Source organism: Phascolarctos cinereus, unplaced genomic scaffold, assembly GCF_003287225.1.
Source record: "Phascolarctos cinereus isolate Bilbo 61053 unplaced genomic scaffold, phaCin_HiC Scaffold_3;HRSCAF=262, whole genome shotgun sequence".
Lineage (NCBI taxonomy): Eukaryota > Metazoa > Chordata > Mammalia > Diprotodontia > Phascolarctidae > Phascolarctos > Phascolarctos cinereus.
The window spans coordinates 233,769,300-233,790,333 of record NW_027555736.1 but is presented as its reverse complement, the minus strand read 5'-3'; the positions used below and the strand labels follow the sequence as shown (position 1 = coordinate 233,790,333).

General features: G+C 38.8%; 1 protein-coding gene across 1 annotated transcript in view; it reads left to right on the top strand.

The window, feature by feature from the left end:
- The first annotated feature begins 8,779 nt into the window (after positions 1-8,779).
- Positions 8,780-21,034, top strand: part of LOC110208384 (deubiquitinase DESI2-like) — a 98,268-nt gene continuing 86,013 nt past the window's right edge. The window contains exon 1 of the mRNA XM_020986405.2: positions 8,780-10,279. Coding sequence (XP_020842064.1) covers positions 10,241-10,279 — 39 coding nt within the window. The 5' untranslated portion in view covers positions 8,780-10,240. The remainder of the gene's footprint in view (positions 10,280-21,034) is intronic.

The window sequence follows — 21,034 nt, the reverse complement described above, 5'->3', positions numbered from 1 at the left end:
GGCTGACTATAATAAAGACTATGTAAAAAGGAAAGATATTAGTACATTTAAAACATTTTCTAAAGCATAGCTTCAAATACTGTGATGTAGCTATGGACTGATGGACAGAAAATAGTAGCAGTCATGACATCTTGGAAGTTGATCAGGAATGGAATGGCTCTTTCCTAGCAAAGATATTTAAACAGACTTCAGGTTGAGAAGGGCAGGTTGTCATCAGAGATGAAAAGCAACAGATACTGTAAGTACTCATAACAAAAAAAACCCAGTGACAATTTTTATATGCTTATGACTATGAAAAGATTATATTTAAGGCATCAGTTTTTGCAGCCATGGCCATATGTATGTATCCACACACACATATATACATAATATATGTATATACATATAGAGAGTGATCACTAACAATAATAATTTTCAAATATGAAGGCTTGTGATATACACACATAGCATTTCTACACCGCACATGTTAAAGGGATGAGATTCCACAGGTAGCAGGGCTTTTTGCTAATGACAGCTGTTGTGTTCAGTCAGCCAAGAAACATTCGTTGTGCCAAGCACAGTCACATGGATAAGGATGTATATGTGTGTGTGTATGTGTATGTTTATTGCAAGGTAAATCTTACTTTTTTGGGGGGGTGAAGCAATTGGGGTTAAGTGACTTGCCTAGGGTCATACAGCTAGTAAGTCTCTGAGGATAGATTTGAACTCAGGTCTTCCTAACTCCAGGGCTGGTGCTTTATCTACTGTTACATTTAGCTGCCCATGTGTGTGTGTGTGTGTGTGTGTGTGTGATGACTGTAGTAATCAGTTTATTACACAGATTAATCATTCTTGAACATACAAGCTCCAGAGGAGCAATTGAGTCTTTAAAAATACACAAGTATTTCTATCAAATGAATTTTTACCATTACATCCAGATAGACCTAAGAAGTTCAAGAAAAATGTAAGAAAAATTAAGAGCTTTTAGCTATGTATTAATTGAGAAACCACATACAAACCAAAAAGTATTGGGGGCAAGGGGGTGATGGAGAAGAGCTGAAAAAAACACATCCATCAATTTATGTACTAATAGCTCCAATCCATTTAAATGTTGACCAGTTAAACTTAGACCTTAAAATACAGGATATAGGTACAGTTTAATCTTAATGGTCAAAGCATTCATCTAAGATGTAGGTCCTTCAGAATAAAATGAATACAAAAACAGCTTGATGTTCTTTACCTTGCTTTTCATAACTGTTATGAGTTTAAAAGGATTCCGCTTTTTAAAAAATTCTCCTATAGGTCAGTGTAACTGTCCTCTCCCACCCCAAACCATGCAACACCCACCACTGCCCTTGCATTGTTTATCCAATTAAGTCAGTACCTTCTAATACTTTTCAGGTGTTTTTGAAAACAAACACATCAAACTTCTCCTATTCAGCCTCCTACTGGACTTGTAAACTTATTGGTTGTCTCACATTGGGTTGAAAAGCAATCAAGAACTATGTTCTGATATTTCTTTATAAATGACTAAAGTCTAAAATCTTTCTAATTTATTAATTAGCTCTGGGCCTCCACCCTTAAACTGGGGTTTAAATCCAGAGAAATCTCTCTTCCCAAAATTTCTCTTCTCTCTTTAACCCTGGTCTCATAAACTCAGATAAGCATTATTGTTACTGTCTATATAACAATAACTTACTAACAGTAACATAAGGCAAAGACATAAATTAATATTTCACTAACACATCAACTGTCAGAAGGATCACCACCAAAGTCACCTTTCCAGGGTCATGCTGGTAAATGTGAACAATCCAGTTTTCTGAAGAAGAAAAAAAATGTTTGTGTGATACAGTTTGCACTATTAGTATTTTTCTATCACTTTCTTAAGTCCAGAAATCAGCTGAACAATAAATCAATTCTCAATTTGTAGAATTTGCTAACTTCTGAGGTATAAATGCTCACACTGAAAATTTAACAATTGGCTTTAGCTGGCTCTAGCACACTCCTGCCTTTGACCACTGGTTGCATTCAAGACATAGGTGCCACAGTCCAACAATAATTCTCTCAGGGTGGCAGTTGAAAGTCTTTTTTCAGAGATGTCCTCTAAACAGAATGCCTTTTCCACAGGTTAAAGCTAAACTCAGCTCTCTCAAAATGTCTCTTCAGTATCTCTTAAAGATGAGAAGGTTAATTCTACTCAGGAAAGAAGTTCTTTTAGTTCTAACAGGGTCTCACTCAGATGCTTTCTTTATGCCAGTTTAATTTCCTTGGTCTCTCAAAGACAGCCCTCTGCTTGTCAGTTAACTGTATATCCTTTCTTCCATGACAATTAACTCATTCACTAATAGATTTTGTTAAGCTAGCAGTCCCTCAAATTTTATTCCCTCTCTTTTAATGGTACAGTATTAATATGCAAAGTCTCTAATAGAGGGGCTATTTAATCTGGGATTACATATATATTTCCTAAGTGAGACTTAGGGAGACTTCTGACTATTCTGTTTTTGGCAAATTTATCCAAATTTGTTCAGTTGTGGGCTACTTGATTAGGAATCCAAATATGTGTGGACTGCATGATTTCTTTTTTAATTTTAGCAGTTCTATGAAATGCTATACTTTCTTTTAAAAATGTTTTTTTATTGATATATTGCTTTCATTTGTCAACACATCCCCATTCATTCTTCTACCCAACAAGTTTTCTTGCAAAAAAATTCTAAAAAGAAAAAAAAAGCAGTTCAATAAAACCAATGAACACATTAACTGAGTATGATATGAAGTATTTTCTACTTATTGTCTCTTACCTCTGCAAAGAAGGGAGGGAGATCCATTTTTATCAATTCTACTCTAGGGCTAAAATTCTTGATTATCATAATTACATGGTGTTCAGTTTTGGATTTTTTTTTTTGTTATTTTCATTAACACTGCTGTGGTCATTGTGTATATATTTTCCTGGTTCTACCTATTTCATACTGCATCAGTTCATGTAAGTCATTTGATGCTTTTCTGAATTCTTTATATTTATAGTTTCTTATAGTACAGTGTTGTAGGAGAGGCCTGCCTCAAGACAATTCCCTGATAGTTTAGGTTTTATATTGAAAAGAAAGGAAATACTCGTAGTTCAAATAAGTTAATGTACAGTGCTTCATTTGGCTATAGCTGGGGAAGGCTATTTGACAAAGATATTCAGTGAGGACATCTATTGTTTCAGTCAAGAGCAGTTCTCTCGCCACTGTCATGCCCATGGTCAAATCCCTTCTTTCACCACCCCAAAGCATCTTTTCCTATTTGCATTGATTTTGTTTGTACAAAACCTTTTCAATTTTATGTAATCAAGATATCTATTTTATCTTTTGTGATCTACCTGGAATCAGGAAGAAAGACGTGACTTCAAAACCAGTCTCAATTACTAGTTGTGTGGGCAAGTAACTTACCTCCTGCCTACCTCAGTTTTCTCATCTATAAAAAGGGGATAATAATAGCACCCCACGTCCCGGTGTTGAAGTGGGGATAAAATGAGATAATATTTGCAAAGTGCTTGCAAACCTTAAGGCACTATTCAAATGCTAGCTATTATTATTATTATCATTATTTGGTTAAGAACTCTTTTCCAGACTTAGTTTTAAAAGTATGGTGTCATTCTCTTCTAATTTTTTAAAAAAATTCTGTGATCCTTCATATTAATGCCACATATCCATTTTGAGATTATTGCAGGATATGGTATAGGGTGCTGGTCTAAATCTAATTTCTGCACACTTTTTTCCAATTTTCCCAGTGGTTATTTTAAAATAGGGCATTCTTGCTTCCAAGCAATTTATTTTCTTAAGTTTATTGAATATTGGGTTATTGAATTTGATGCTTTCTGATTCTTCCTTATACATTTTTCTAATTTTTAGCCAGTACCAAATCTCTGTCATGATTACAGCTTTATAATGTAATTTGAGATCTGGAAGTGCCATTCCCTTTTCATTCCAACTTTTTTCTATTATTTCCCTTGAGATTCCAGATCTTTTGTTCCTAGAAATGAATTTTGTTATTATCTTGTCTAACTCTACAAAACACCCCTTTGATGGTTTGATTGGTATAGCACTGTAAATGTGAAAATTATTTTAGGAAGTAGTAATTTTTATTATATTAGCATTGTTAAACTATGAGCAATGAATAACTTCTAATTATTTAAGAAAATTTGTTAAAGAGAATGCACAGGTACATTAGCAGACATTTTGGATAGACAGAATCTAGAGACATTGTGGCACAGTGGATAGAGAAGATTGCTGGGTTTGGAATCAAAAAGACTTGAATTTGAATCTTGCCTCAAATACTTATTAGCTATGTGATTTTTCAGCAAGTCACTTAATAGCTCCAAGCCTTGGCTTCTTCATCTGTAAATGGGGGGCAATAATACCTATAGCATTTGTCTCAGGAACTAGCTACTTTACTTGAAGCTTGGGCCATTGTACAAGTTATGTTTATGATTAAAGAGTTTGCTCAGTAATTTGGTTCCATTGATAACCCCAGTGACATCCTGCAGTAAAAACTGTGGGGTTCTTGACTTATACTCCAAGTCTCTTGTGATGATATCTGTGTAGCATTCTAAAGCATTTTAGAGTTGAAAGGAAGCTCAGAGATCATCTTCATCTAAACTCCCATCTTTCTTCTTCTGAAATCCCTGTTAGGATCTCCTCTACAGTATCCTTAACAAATGAACCCTTCCATTAACAGCAAACCAATAAATTTATTAAGTGCCTACTATGTGCTTTTGTTGTTGTTGTTCAGTGGTTTCAATCATGTCTAACTCTTTATGACCCCATTCGGGCTTTTCTTGGCAGAGATACTGGAGTGGTTTGCCATTTCCTTCTTCAGTTGATTTTTACAAATGAAGAAACTGAGGCAAACAGTGATTTGCCCAGAGTCACACAGCTAGTGCCTGAGGCCAGATTTGAACTCAGAAGATGAGTCTTTCTGACTCCAGGCCCAGCACTCTATCCATTGTGCCAATATGATAAGCACTGTGCTAATCACTGAGTATACAAAGAAACACAAAAGAAAGTCCCTGTCTTCTAGGAGATCGCGGTCTAGTGGGAGAAGGCAACACATAAAAAGAAGCTGAAAAATTGAGGCGGGGGAAGGAGGGGCACCTGGTGCTGTGACATGATGAGGTCTAGAGGAGTGCATCACGTCAAAGCGGGGGGGGGGGGTGGGGGTGGGGTGGGTGAGGGAATAAAGAGATGGATGCCCCAAGGGCCCTCCTTAAGTGGAGGGTCTGAGAGGACTTGTTTAGTGTTCTGCCCTTCAGCCTCTATGATGGAGGGGAGGGGCAGGGAGTATAGAGTTTTAGGGCTAATGTGGTTTACAGGATCATAAGATTCTGATGAAATCCAGGAGTGCAGCCAAGTGGGAAATGAAGAGGAACTTAACTGGCAATACTTTGCCTTTTGAGTCAGTCCATTCCACAACTGGATAGCTCTAATAGGTAGAAAGTCCTTTCTTATATTCATCCTTTAAAGTTCTGTTATCTGGAACCCCACAGAATATGTTGAATCCATTCTCCTCGTGAGTGCTCTTTATGTATTTGAATAGAGTTATTATTTCTGCCCGAAGTTATAAATTTCCAGTTTCTTATACCATGTGACTTTACCAGCTGTGAGAGATCTGGCCCTAGGGCTTAGGTTTTGAATGATGTCCGATCCCTTGGGTCACCAGCTCCTTTCTTTCTTTCTTTTTTTCCTTCCCTAGCTCATTTTATTTTTTTTAATTTTTATTAATTTATTTTGATTTATTAACAATCACTTCTATATGCTTTTGAATTTAAAATTTTTCTCCACCTCCCTCCCCAATATGGCAAACAATCTGATATAGGCTGTACATATACATTCCTATTAAACATGTTTTCACATTAGTGATGTTGTAAGAATGAATTAGAACCAATAGGAGGAACCACCAGAAAGAGGAAACAAAACTCAATAGAAGAAAAAAAATAGCAAATAGTATGCTTCACTTAGCATTCAAATTCCATAGTTTTCTTTGGATGTGGATAGCATTTTCCATCATGAGGCCTTTGGAGATGTCTTAGATCCTTGTATTGCTGAGAAGGGTTCAGTTTATCAATATTAGTCATCACACAATGTGGCTGTTATTGTGTACAATGTTCTCTTAGTTCTGCTCGCTTCACTCAGCATCAGTCCATACAAGTCTTTCCAGGTTTTTCTGAAGTCAGCCTGTTCATCATTTCTTATAGCACAATAGTATTGCATTACATTCATATATCACAACTTGCTCAGCCATTCCCCAATTGATGGGCATCCTCTCAATTTCCAATTCTTTGCCACCACAAAAAGAGCTGCTATGAATATTTTTGTACATGTGGGTCCTTTTCCCATCTGTATGATCTCTGTGGGTTATAGCCCTAGAAGTGCTATTGCTGGGTCAGCTCCTTTCTTGAATGGCTTTCAGGAGACCTAACCCTTGGCCCAAGAGCCTTCTCTTCTAATTTGACTAGGTTTTTTTTTAAATGATTTTCTAAAGCTTGATTTATCAAAGTTTGAATCAAAATTTGGGTCTTCAGCTTCTTGGTCCTTGGACCTACTTCACTCTCTGGGTTCAGAAATATCTGCCTCACACAAATCTCTTCAGTTGTGGCCACCATGGCTGGGTGCCTGAATCTAGTAGCCACCATAGCTGAGTGCCTGAATCTTGCCTAGGGTCACAAGGCTAGTAAATGTCTGAGGTCACATTTGAACTCAGGTCTTCCTGACTATCCATTTTGCTACCTAGCTGCCTGCAATAGGCTTAGGGAACAGCTTAAATAGTTCTGGACTTGGATTTGGAGTCAGGAAGTCCCAGATTTAAATCCTGGATCTACCACTTGCTTTGTTTGACCTCTCTAAAACTCAATTCCCACATCTGTAAAATGAGGATAATACCTATAGGATCAAATGAGAGAAAAAGCATTTTTCAAACTTTAAATTGATATATAAATGTAAGCAACTATTACTAAGGTAATTAGAGGTGTGTTTGAAAGAAAACTAGTTCCAGATTAAGTAGTATCTTAGTTTGTCAATTTAATCTTTAATTGAACAGTCCTCCAGACTTAGCTTGTGTCTTGAATCCTCCTGGAATCTGCATATGAAGTTCCATTTTCACTAAAACCCCCAAATAAGGATGGCCATTCATATCTCTCATGGATATTGTAGACTCCAGCTTATTTGTCAGCTTAAAGTCCAGATTTTCCTCTTAGTCAATCAGGAGACTATTCACTGGTAGTAGGCTTTGGGTGATTCACTTATATCCCTATGAAATTCCTTATCAATTGTGATTAAATAAGCTAAGGCACTGAATGTCCATATGGGGAATATCCACATTGGGGAATAGATTTTTTAAAAAAAAGTCATACACCATCATGACTATGTTCAATGTGCAGAAAACAGAATAATTCAACTAGAATCTAAAGTCACTCCCTCAAAATAAAAAAAAAACAATTTACAACAATCCTTTTCATTACTCAATCCTGATTGCTCTTACTATAATCTCTAGTGTGCCATTGTGCCTCTTAAAATGTGGCACCTCAAAGTGGACTCGGTATTCCAGATGTGATTTGGCTAAGACAGAGAAAGATGAGGCTATCACTTCTCTTTTTGGACCCTATATTTTTAATCCCCCATAGACACCTACCAGTTTATTTCTTTCTAAGTGCATTCTCATGGAGTAATAAAATGTGCCAGCACACGCTCCTTTAAATAAATGATTATATTTAAATTCATGATCTGCACCTTCCCATCTCTGTGATCTCTTTAGATATTTTGTTCTCATCCAGAGTATCTTTTACTACCCTTCTCCAACTCATTAAATGGGTTTTTTCTCTTTTTTAATTGAGGAAAAAAAGCAGTGAAAAAAGTCGGTGATGTTTTCACAGACGTGAGAAATGTTCAAGATCCGTGCCCCCTCCCTTCTTGCCTCGCTTTCTTTCTCCCTCTTCTTTCTCTCCCACTTCTTCCTCGAAGTTAATCACCAGCTGTATTATTTAACAGGTCTAGATGAGCAGAGGGCCTCGGCGCTGCGGGGATTCTGGTCCCTTCGTTATCACTTGAGAACAGGGGAGAGAATCCGGTTGCTTCCGATCTCAGTGTGCCTTGCCTGACCCCTGCAGCCAAGGAGTGGGGGGAATGCTGGGTTTTTTTTTCTTATGTAATAGGCTCTCTGCAATTTTCATTCAGATCTGGTTGGCTGCAAGCTGGCAGGCAGCCGGAGCTACGCCTCCAACTCAGATGAGCTCATCCATCCCCAGCTCCCAGTCTATTTATTTATTTATTTTAGGAAATGGGAAGTTGAGGGGGGGGGTTGGAGATACAGCGGGGAAGGGAGGCTTGGAGGGGGAGGAAAACTACTACAGCCAAAATCCTTGCTGCTTCAACGTTAAAAAACAGGCGGCCACCCCCTACACCCCACCCCCACCTTAACATTTTTTCTTACAGAATGCAGAGACCCTTCCTGTCCTCCCCGCCTTCTCCTTTCTTCTTTCCCTCCTCTTTCCACATTCCTTCTATCCTTTTTTTAATTCCCTTTGAAGAAAATAGAGGGGGCGGTGGGGGTTGGGGGGAGGAGGGAGCGGGAACAGGAAGAAATTTACCGCAATGGGTTTCACAGTTGATTCTCCTCTCGTTCAGATTTTAATTGCCAGTGGGTGTCACTGGTTAGGAATCGGCCAACGAGGGAACTCCCCCTCCCCCATCTCCCTCTCCAATTAGCAGAGGCATTCACTATCAGGCTCACTTAGTCCTGTGCCTCTGCCAGCCCTCGCCAGATGCATCAGTCTAGAACCGGCTGCAAGTAATGCTTTGGCTACGGCGCGGAGGGAAACTGTTTCATTCGGGATGATCTGATTCAGAAATAGAGCTGCCCCTACTTCTTTCCCCTGTCCTGCCTTGCTCTGCCCTACAAGGCAAGACAAGGCAAGGCAAGGCAACTCAGCCTTTACATCTCTTTCTCCTCCCAGTTCTTAAGCAGCTGAAGACAGGTGAAATCAAAGGAGCAGGAGTCCCGCTCAGAGCCTCGGACCTCAGGTCACGGCTTCTGGAAGTCAGTCCTTTCAGCACCTTGGAGAACTCCTGCATGTGGGGGCTCTAGATGGCGCCTTAGCCCAGACACTGCCGGTGGGAGATACCAGTGAACGCGACTCCCTCTCTACAGCTTGCCCAGAGGAGGGACCCACCCGATTCCAGCCTTATAGGGTCGAGCAAATGGAATTGAAGCACTTTGGAGAGATTTCCCATTCAACCTGGACCGAAGCTGCGGCTTCAGACCCTGAGCAGTCTCCCTAGCTCCTAAAAGTGAGGCATGGAGGACGACGAAGAGAGAGACATAGACACGTGTATTTTCTTTTTTCCGTCGGTCCAGGGTGACCTTTCTCAATAGGAGCAGATCAGCTTCAATCCCTAGGACAGTTTCCTAGTGTACAGCTCTATGAAACCTGGGGAGAGGCGGCAATCGACAAACTCTACCCTCATGGCCCTGGGTGAAATTATTCATCCTGAAATGCGCATTGCTTATTTGTTTAAGTTTATTCGAATGCATGTTTCTGGCTTGTTAAGGGGAAAAGGCAATTGCCTCGAAATCAGAAATGATAGAAAATTTTTAGGTACCTATGAATAACGGCCGCCTGCCTGCAGCAAGCTGAGACTTGGAACCGATCTGAGGACTCTCAACTCTTGTCAGGGGAACTGGCCGCTGAGCGTAGAGCCCTTTAAACTGCTCGGGATTTTCATGCATCATTTTAAATGTGTACTTTGCCTAGAGTCTACTCCATTTTCCTCCTATTACCATTCTTGATAGAACCTTCTTTCCTCTCCTCTCTCTCGCCTCCACCTCCCCCATCTTTCTCCTGGGTTCTGTGGACATACGTAGCAAGACAGAGCTGGGTTTGGAGCTCACTACAATTGCCTTGACTTTTGATTTTTTTACTTCTTCCTGGATTACAAGATCGGATGGTGCACCATTAAGTCCAGAAACCCCGATGAACCTCAGTGTTAGGAAGAACCCTGGTGTGAGTGTGTGTTTGTACTGTTGTGTGTGTGGGGGTGCAAGAAAAAAACAACTTTGGATCCCCAAAGCCCCCCTTTCCTTCTCGTGCAAGTTTCTTTGGAAGTCGTACAATGAGGAATTCTTTTGCATATAGCTGAGGGCAAAGCCCAAACAGTACCTGGGGGAGGGGGGCAGCGCTGCAACGGGAAGGGGAAATAATATTTGTCCCCAGTATTCTCTGCAATCAACGATGGCAAATGAACCGGTGATTTTGAATGTCTATGATATGGTGAGTATGAAACGGTAGGAGGTTGGGTGCAATGACAACATATATGCCCCTTGTGATTGGACACAGCCGGGCTAATAAGAGGAGCCCAGCGCAGAGTCCTGGAGAGACCGGCTGTCTGTTCCGACTGACAGACACATAGACAGATTGACACAGAGCTCCTGCTGCTCCCATCGCATCTCCCAGGAATGGAAGGTAAAGCGCTCTGGTTTGACTAGTTGGTGCGCTCTTGGGGAGGGGGAAGATATGATTGCCTTCCTTTGCAGGCAGCTCAGGTTTCCAGGAGATGCAGGCACTTTTGCTTTCTGGAGCAGAGCTGGTTTGCCCTTGAATTTCAAGCCTGGTAGAGCCCAGGAGACATGGAGAACTCAAGTTCTTGTAAGGAAGAGCAATTATTGAGGAATCTTAAAAGGAGAGTTCCAGTGTGGGGTGGACTTTGGCTTTGGATTGTAGAATCAAGATCTTGAGAGTATTCAGTTAATAGTGGCTGTGATATATCATAAGTTCTGCATCCAAATGCAAAATTCTGCAAAATTCACAGAGAAATTTTTTCCAGTCTCCCCCCTAATCTCCAACAATGCATCCATTCCTGATCCATTTTCTTCTGACATTCAGTTATACTCATTTAAAGGGCTGAGGACACTTTGCACTTTTGCTTCAACACCTTTTCCATTGCACATGTGATCCCTTAAACAAACCCACGCACAGTAGATTAAGTGTAAGAGGAAGTATAGTTCTGAACCAGAAAGGGCAGCTTTGGGACCAATTATTAGCCCTTTGCTCTCTTATACTCTGCATAGAGAGCTTCCATTATTCATCCTGCCACCCAAGTTAGGTAGAGGTAAAGGGATCCATGAATCCTGTAGCCTTAGCTTTTTTTCAAGACATCTTTAGGAAATCCACAAGGGACACACATTTTAAGATGATCTTACATTGGGGAAAATATAATGCTAATAGACAAAGGTAGTGCAGTAATACCAAACTCATGCTGCCATGGAGGTAAAATTGGATAAAGATGCCAGTCAAAAAACAGAATTGCCTCGGGAACATATGGAAATCACACACAGAATAAATGGTAGGTGTGTTATATTGAATATAAACATATATACAATATAAGGCTTATGTTTTGACATCTACCCACAGCATGGAACCCTTTCGTTTCTCCGTATGAGTGATATTTTTTTTGGGGGGAGAGGAAAACTGGGAGTTTATCTTAAAATAGTGGATGTGGAAAAAACTGCCACAGTGATGGGAGCTCTAACACCTACTCCTGCTTTGAAAATTACTTTTAAAATTCACCTTGCCTGTAAATGGTTTCAAATAATTGTCATCAGATAAAATCTTTTTTCCTTTTTTTCACTATTTGATCAGACTCATGTGCATTTCTGGTATAAACAGGTTTAAGTTCCTATATACAATGGATTATAGGGCCAGAGTCAACATTAGCTTTCTTTTCTTTCCCCTAAAGCCCCTTTTTTAGTGAGATAGTCAAGTCAGTCGCGGAGTTCTCAGCCTTACCCCTTTTCTTTGACTTGAGTGAGCTAGATCTGTTGCTTAAGACCGGGTTTTTCCACTTGTTCAACAAGGAAAACAATGTTTACCATTGGATGATTTGGGTAAGCTGTTGTTCTTGGACAAATGGAACCTTTTTCATGTTGCCAAGAGGGTGGAGTCTATCTTGGAGGTACTGAACTGAAAATCTAGATTGTTGTGTTCATCTACACAGAGAAAAACATAGAAATGTGGATTCAGAGCTAGAAGGTACTATCTAATAAGATCCTTTCATTTGACTGAGTTTGTGAGACTATGTGTTTCTGACATTCTACAGAATCTCAGAATTGAAGAGGATCTCAGAGGTAATTGAGTTCAATCCATACCTGAACAGGATCCCTAACAAGTTAAAAATTCCTGAAAAGATTAGGGCACTATCTTCCTAGCAACATGTTCTACTTTGGGATAAACCTATTGTAAGAAAGATGTTCCTTACATCAAGCCTACATCTACCTTTGTGGTTTCAACCTGTTGCTCCTTGTTCTGACCTCTGGGATCAAGATAGCTCTTTAAATAGTCAATAAACATTTATTAAGCACTCACTGTTTGCCTGGCACTGTACTAAGTGCTGGAGATACAAAAAAGGGCAAAAGACAGTCCTTGCCCTCAAAGAGCTCACAGTCTAGTGGGGGAGACAACAAGCAAACAAATACAGTACGTACAAACAAGCTAGATACAGGATAAATAAAAAAAAATAATTAGAAGAGAGAAGGCACTAGAATTAAGAGGCATTGGAAAAAGGCTTTCCATGGAAGGCAGTATTTCAGTTTGGACTTGAAGGAAACCACAGAAGACAGTAGGAGGAGATAAGGAAGGAGAGCTTTCCAGGCATGGGGACAGGCAGTGAAAATGCCAGGAGGAGAGAAATGGAGTGTCTTATTTATGAAACAGCAAGGAAGCCAGTGTTACTGGATTGAAGAGTATGTGATGTGGAGTAAGGTATAAGAAGATGGAAAGGTAGGAGGGAGCTAGGTTATGAAGGGCTTTGAATTCCAAAGAGAGGATTTTGTGTATGATTCTGGAGGCAATAAGGAGCCACTGGGATTTATTGAGTAGAGGGGTCACATTGTTTGCTCTGTGCTTCAGGAAGATCACTTTGGTAGCTGAGCGGGGGATGAATTGGAGTGGGAAGAGACTAGGAGGCAAGAAGAACCACTAGCAGGCTATTGCAATAGTCCAGGCGTGATGTGATGAGGGCCTGAACCAGAGTGGTGGCAGTGTTAGAGGAGAGATAGTTGAGGACAGCTATCACAGAGGCAGCATGGTCCAATGGAGAGGGCACTAGATTTGGAATAGGAGGACCTGGTTATATCATTTACTTAACTGCTTGACTTTGGCCAAATGACTTAATCTCTCTAGCTCTGAGTTTCCATATTAGTGGAAAGTAAGAGTGTTGACTAGATGCCCTCCGAGGTTCCTTTCAGCTCTTGCTCTATGATCATAATCTGTGATTCTCCAGGCTAAGCTTCTGAAATTCCTTTAACTAGTTCTCATGTGATATGGCCTCCTTTCCCCTCAACATTGTGATCTCCAACTTCTGGATGCTCACTAATGAACATTTCTCCTAAAACATGACACCCAGAGCATGACACAGTCAGTGCAGGGTAGAATATAGTGGGTATTTTTCTTATTTTGAACATACCCCTCTAAATGCAGCCTAGGATTCAATTACCTTTTTTTCTTTAAACCATTTCCATATATCACTGTTGAAATTGAGCTTGAAGTCCTTTAAAATCCCCCCAGACTTTTTTTAAAAACATAAACTGTTGTTATGATGCTTCCCTATCTTGCTTTTGTCCAGCTGATTTTTCAAAAAAAAAAAACAACCAAAGAACAAAAAACCAAAAACCTCTGTACTTACCACTGTTATCTTACTAGATTCAGTGCATAGTTTTCACCTCTCAATTATATTTTTGGATCCTGAGTGTCATCCATTATGGTAGTTATGTCTTCGATTTTGTGCCAGCAGTTTTATAAGCATGCCATCTCCTATTGATATAAATGTTAAAGAATACAAGGCAAAGGGCAGATCTCTGGGGCACTCCACTTTAAGTTGATAAGAATCCATTAATTACTACTTTTTGGGTCTAGTCTAGACAAACTAACCACACCTCATTTAATCCATAATGCTCCATCTTGTCCATAAGAATAGCCTGAGAGACTTTGTCACATACTTTTCTGAAATTTAGGTAAACTCTTGTCTACAGTTGTCTCCTGATCTGCCAGTCTAGTTATTGTCAAAAAAAAAAAAAGAGCCCTTCACATTTTCTTGCTTTTCCAGTCTTCTTACACTTTCCTCTCCTCCACATACTCTATGATCCAGCAACACTGACCTGACTGTTCATTGATACACTGCCCCATATACTGATACTATGCCTTTTTACTGGCTGTTCTGCATACCTGGAATGAATGCTCTCCTCTCCACAACTCCACCTTTCTTTAAGATAGTTAATATCCTGTTTCTGGTCAACCCTGCTGCCAGTGTTTATTAAGGCACCTTCTAAGTACTCTATACACACATATCTTATATGTATATAATTGTTTGTATGTTATCTCCTCCATTAGGTTATGGCTCCTTAAGGGTACGGATTTTTCTTCCCTTCCTTCCTTCCTTCCTTCCTTCCTTCCTTCCTTCCTTCCTTCCTTTCTTTCTTTCTCTTTCTTTCTTTCTTTCTTTCTTTCTTTCTTTCTTTCTTTCTTTCTTTCTTTCTTTCTTCTTTCTTCTTTCTCTCTTTCTTTCTTTCTCTCTTTCTTTCCTTAATTCTTAATAGAGGATTATTGACTGACTGAAGACATATTGGTTCTTAGGGATACCTTGGTTCAAAATGTTCATAAAGCATTTTTTAGGTAATGTGTTCTATAACATTATTATTATTATTAGTCAGGAATTGACGTCAGGTTCACCTACTTATAACTGAGAGACCATATCCCCTTTCATACTTTGAAAACTTGGACAACCTTTTCCCATTTCCAATTTTGAAAGCCCTTTCCTGTTCTCCATGATTTTTTAAAGATCACCAAGAGAGGCTTGACAATCACATCTGCTAGTTTTTTTATGAGTATTTGGAGGGGTTTGGGGGAGAGCTCAAGCAAGTCACTGCTTTCACTCTGCCGTCTTGGCTCTGCCCCCCTCATCTGCTAGTTTTTAAAAAGATTTTGAAATAGAGTTCATCTAGGCCTGGTGGCTTGAACTTACTGATGGCAGCTAGATGCTCTTTTACTATCTCTTTGTTTCTGTTTTTAGTTTTTATTTTTTTCTGACTGCATCTAGGTGATCTCTTTTGGGGATCTTATTAGCTCCATGGATTTAATTATCATCTCTCTATATTTTATTGCCAAATCTACATATCCAGCCCTCAGCTCCCTACTGAACTCTAATCTCAAATCTCCAGCTGCTTAATGGACATCACTACATGGACATCCCAGTGCCATCTCAAACTCAACCTCTTTAAAAATCATTATCTCCCCATCCTTCTTCCTAACCTTCCTAACCTCTCTACCTTTGCAGAGTGCACTACTATTCTTTCAGTCAAACTAGTTCTCAACTTACAAAGTAATCCTCCCCTCTTTAATCTTACTCATCTTCCATATACAATCAGTTGTTAATTCTACCTCATCAACCACTTTCAAATCCTCCCCCTCTCTCTATTAATACCACAATCACTGTGGCCCAATCCCTCATCACCTCTTGCCTGGACTATTGCGTTAGTTTATGAGTCAATATTTTTGCTGTCAATTTCTCCCCTTTCCAATCCATCCTCCACACAGTATCTAGATTGATATTCCTTTTTAACTTTTAAATTATTTTTATTTATTTTGTTAAATGTTTCCCAATTACATGTAAAAATTTTAAATAATCATTAAAAAAATTTGGGGGGCATCCAGGTGGCACAGTGGACAGAGCACTGACCCTGGAATCAGGAGGACCTGCCTGAGTTCAAATCTGGCCTCAGACACTTACTAGCTTTGTGACCCTGAGCAAGTCACTTCACCCTGTTTGCCTCCAAAAACATTTTGAATTCTAAATATTCTCCCTTTCTCTCCCCCTTCACCCCTCCTAGGGCAAGCAATTTGATTTCAATTATACATGTGAGGTCATGCAATATATATTTCCATATTAACCATGCTGCAAAAAAAGCCAAATAAACCACAAATAAAACAAAACAACAATAATAAAGAAAGTTTTAAAAAGTATGCTTCAATTTGCATTCAGGATTTATCAATTCTCTTTTTGGAGGTGATAGCATTTTTCATCATGGGTCCTTTGGAATTGTCTTGGATCATTGTCTTCATGACAGTAGCTAAGTCTTTCACAGTTGATCATTCTCACTATTGCCCTTACTGTGTACAATGTTCTCCTGCCTTTGCTTACTTCACGTTGCATCAGTTCATATAAGTCTTCCCAGGTTTTTCTGAAAGCAATCTGTTCTTCATTTCTTATAGCACAATAGTATTTCATCACAATCATATATCACAACTTGTTCAGCCATTCCCCAATTGATGGGCATCCTCTCAATTTCCAATTTTTTTTGCCACCACAAAAGGAGCTGCAATAAATATCCAAAAAAATACGAACAGGTCCTTTCTGCTTTTCTTTGATTTCTTTGGGGTATATATCTAGTAGTGATATTTCTGGGTCAAAGAGTATGCACAGTTTTATAGCCCTTTGAATGTACGTCCAAATTGTTCTGCAGGATGTTTGGACCAGTTCATAGCTTCACCAAGAGTGCATTAGTGTCCTATTTTTTTCTGTATCCCCTCCAGCATTTGTCATTTTCCTTTTCTGTCACATTAGCCAATCAGATGGGGTGTGGCGGTTTCTCAGAATTGTTTTAATTTGCTTTTCTCTAGTCGGTAATAATTTAGAACTTTTTTTTATGTGACTTTTGATAGCTTCGATTTCTTCTTCTGAAAATTACCTGTTCATATCCTTTGACCATTTACCAATTGGAGAATAATTCTTATTTTTATCATTGTGGCTCAGTTCCCTACATATATGAGAAATGAGGCCTTTATCAGAGAGACTTATTGTAAATTCTGCCCTTCTCCCAGTTTCCTGTTTTCCTTCTAAATCTGGCTGCATTAGTTTCATTTGAATGAAAGTTTTTTTAATTTCATGTAACCAGAAATGTCTATGTTACTTCCCATAATGCCCTCTATCTCCTTTTTGGTCATAAACTTTTCCATTATCCATAGATCTGATAGGTACATTTTTCCATGCTCCCCTAATTTATTTATGATTTCACCCTTTATGTTAAATCATTTATCCATTTTTTACCTTATCTTGGTATATGTTGTGAAATGTTGATTTGTGCCTAGTTTCTGCCAAACTGCTTTCCAGTTTTCCCAGTAATTTCTGTCAAATGGTGAGTTCTTAACCCAAAAGCTTGAATCTTTGGGTTTATCAAACACTAGATTGCTATTGTCATTTACTACTGGGTGTTGTGTACCTAATGGATTCCACTGATGTACCACTCTATTTCTTAACCAGTACAAGATTGTTTTGATGATTATTCCTTTCTAATACAGTTTGAAATCTGGTATTGCTAGGCCTCCTTCCTTCACATTTCTCCCTCCCCTGTATTGATTCTCTGGATATTGTTAATCTTTTGTTCTTCCAGATGAATTTTGTTACAATTTTTTCTAGCTCTATAAAATAATTCTTTGATATTTTGATTGCTATGCCACTAAATAAGTGAACTAATCTAGGTAGAATTGTCATTCTTATTATATTGGCTCAGCCTACCCATGAGTAATTAATGTTTCTCCAATGTTTAGATATGTTTTTATTTGTGTAAAAACTGTTTTGTAATTGTGTTCATGTAGTCCCCTGATTTATTTTGGCAGGTGGACTCTCAAGTAATTTATATGTTCTGCAGTTATTTTAAATGGAAATTCTCTTTCTGTCTCTTTCTGCAGGGTTTTGTTGGTAGTATATAGAAATGCTGATGATTTCTAGGGATCAAACAGATTTTCCTAAAGTACAATCTGACACACAACTCTTTAGTTCAAGAAGCTTCAGAGGCTCCCCATTGCCATTAAGATAAAACACAAACTTCACAATCTCACTCCAGATTATTTTTTAGAGCTGATTGCATATTATTCTCCTTCATACACTGTGTGTTAGCTACAGCAAGCTGCTCTGTTTGTTGTTTTCTGTAAGCAAGATTCCATCTCCTGCTTCTGTGTCTTTATACAGATTGTCCCCCTTGTGTTCTAGGTGAAAGAGATTCATCTGGTTTTGAAAGGCCAAGAGTATGAACTGTCTGAGGTCCAGGAGTGAATTCCATGCCATGCTTTTCAGCCAATCTGGCCTCCAGGAGTGAAGAATGACCTTTAGAACCCACCCTACTAGCTGATATTAGGATTCATTTTGGTGTGATGTCACATTTGGATATGAACTTGATGGAACAATGCTATGTAGAAAGTGTACTAGATTTGAGCCCACTCTCCCCATAGACTAAAGTGGTTTAGAATATAGTGTGCCCCTGAAGCATTAGGAGAAATGCTTGTACTTCTGTTCTTGCTATAGCTTCAAAATGAATATCCCTTTGTAAACCTAACTGATATGAATTGGTTAAATGGAACTGAGGCAGCTAGTGACTGGTGGCTAACAGTGAATTAGAATTAACATTAGAATGAAGATTGGTATTAGAGGTTGATGGTATTAGAGAAAAATACCTCAGGGCTACCCCTGAGACTCTGATGGAGAAATATAGCAAGTTTTACTCTGGTATAATGAACCAAGAGATATTTATTATATGTTAGCCTTAGAGAAGTCCTCTTTTCTTATAGCATTGTTACTTTTCTTCTTTTTCTTTGTAAATAGTATATTATTTTTTTCCAATTACACATAAAGACAATTTTAAACATTCATTTTTAAATAAAATTTTGAGTTCCAAGTTTTCTCCCTCTCTCCCTCCCCGCCCTCCTCCCTACGACAGGAGGCAATTTGATGTAGGTTATATATGTGCAATCATGTAAAACATTTCCATATTAGTCATAGTTGTGAAAGAAGAAACAGACCAAAAGGAAAAAAAAATAAAGTGAAAATAGTATGCTTCCATCTGCATTCAGACTCCATCAGTTCTTTCTCTGGATGTGGATCGCATTTTCCATCATGAGTCTTTTGGAATTGTCTTGGATCACTGTATTGCTGAGAAGAGCCAAATCTATCATAGCTGATCATCGAACAATGTTGCTTTTACTGTGTACATTGTTCTCCTGGTTCTGCTCACTCAGCATCAGACCATAGAAGTCTTTCCAGGTTTTTCTGAAGTCAGCCTGCTCATCATTTCTTATGGCACAATAGTATTCCATTATATTTATATACCACAACTTGTCCAGCCACTCCCCAGTTGATGGGCATCCCCTCAATTTCCAATTCTTTGCCACCACAAAAATAACTGCTATAAATATTTTTGTACATGTAGGTCCTTTTCCCTTTTTTTTTTTTTAATGATCTGTTTGGGATACAGACCTTGTAGTGGTATTGCAGCATTGTTTCCAATTGGATAATGTCAGGCAGGAAGAATTCACATGAAGAGAAACACCAAGTCAAGAGTAGTTGTATCAAGAGGGAGTAAGAGACTGATTAGTATGTTTTTGAATACATTCCCCAGTTCCAGCTATGCACAGCAAATCAAAAAGCTTCCTCTTTTACTATGTGGTCGGTCAGCAGACCAGAACCACTCACAGAACATCTCTGTGTGTTTTAGATCTCTCCAAGGTATTTCCATTACATTTCATGACTACTCTCCCAGAAGCAAGCTCTTCAGCTTCTTCCATGTGGGGAAATCCATTTGTGACATCGATGGCTAAAGCCTGGGCTCAGTGGTCGGTCCCTTGTTATACTGAGTATTGATATTATTACATTATCTCTAGTATCTTTAAACATGATATATTTTCCTTATTTGTTATATCTTTTAAACATGTATATTTTTTATTGTTACTTTGTCTAAGGCCATGCTTGCCATTAGTTTGTTTTTTTGACTTGAGGCATGATAAATTTTGCTCCGATCCCTCATTTTAAATATTTGTGAATCTTTATGTTTCAAATGTTTTTTTTCAAAATAAATGATTCTTAGTTGGATTCTGCTTTCTAATCCATTCTGCTACCCTCTTCCTTTCTATGGGTAAGTTTGTCCCTTTCATATTCATAGTTATGATTGTTAGTCATATGTATCCTGGCACCATATCCTTTTACTTTTTCTTCTCTTTGTGCTCCCACCCTTTCTTCACAAAGAGGATGGAGGTGATGGAAAAGACAGAATCATCAACACTAAAGTAATCTATAATTTAACTGGTCTGCTTTTGATCTACAGCCTCTCCTCTTTTTACCTAACCCAGACTCTCATCTCTGTTTCTTATGCTTATTTACCCTTAACTTTTTTTTTCATTTATGATCCACCTCCTGAATTTGGAGGTTTTTTTTCTTGTGTGGTAGGAACAATATCTAGAGGTTTTGACTCATGAAAGCTAGACTAATTTGTCCTTGAAAGGTATTCAAATTGTCCTAAGACCTTAATTGGCTCAGAAGAAACCTTAGGATGTTTATGTAGCTTCTTGGTAGTCTAGGTACAAAAAAACTAGGGGAAACAGCCACCACTAAACCTCCCTCAAGCTTCTGACTTATGGGCAATGATAGATAACACAACACAGAGGCAGCAAAGCTGTATTCAGCTGAATCAATGATATATCCTTACTCAATATCCTCCCTCCCCACCCCATGGCTAAGTAAACCTCAGTTTGTTTACTGAAATGTCCTTTGAGTGTCTCATTTCATTATAATCTCAAACTTGAGCTACTTATCTGAAAGAGGCTTGGCCTGTCACATGTGGTATAGTTAAAACAGTATTGGATCAGATTGGCTTCATCCAACTGGTGAAGGAGTGACATGGAAGAAGGCAGGTCTCCATAGCCTGTGTCCTCCTAGTGGCTCTTCTGACCTCTTGTATCCCCTATTGTCCCAGGCTGATTAGAGAGTACATGATCTCTAGGCATTTAGCAACAGAGAGAGATGTGAATGTGCTCTGCGTTGTTAAGAATTATGCCCAGGAGAGGATAAATGCTGTGAACTATTGTTGGCTGAATTTGCATAATTTTTTGTACTAGGGGATGATGGTGATTTTCAGGGCCACCCAGTATGATAGGACTTGACCTTGTCTAAAGACTGGAATTTTGAGATCATCTAAGGTGAGCGCTGAA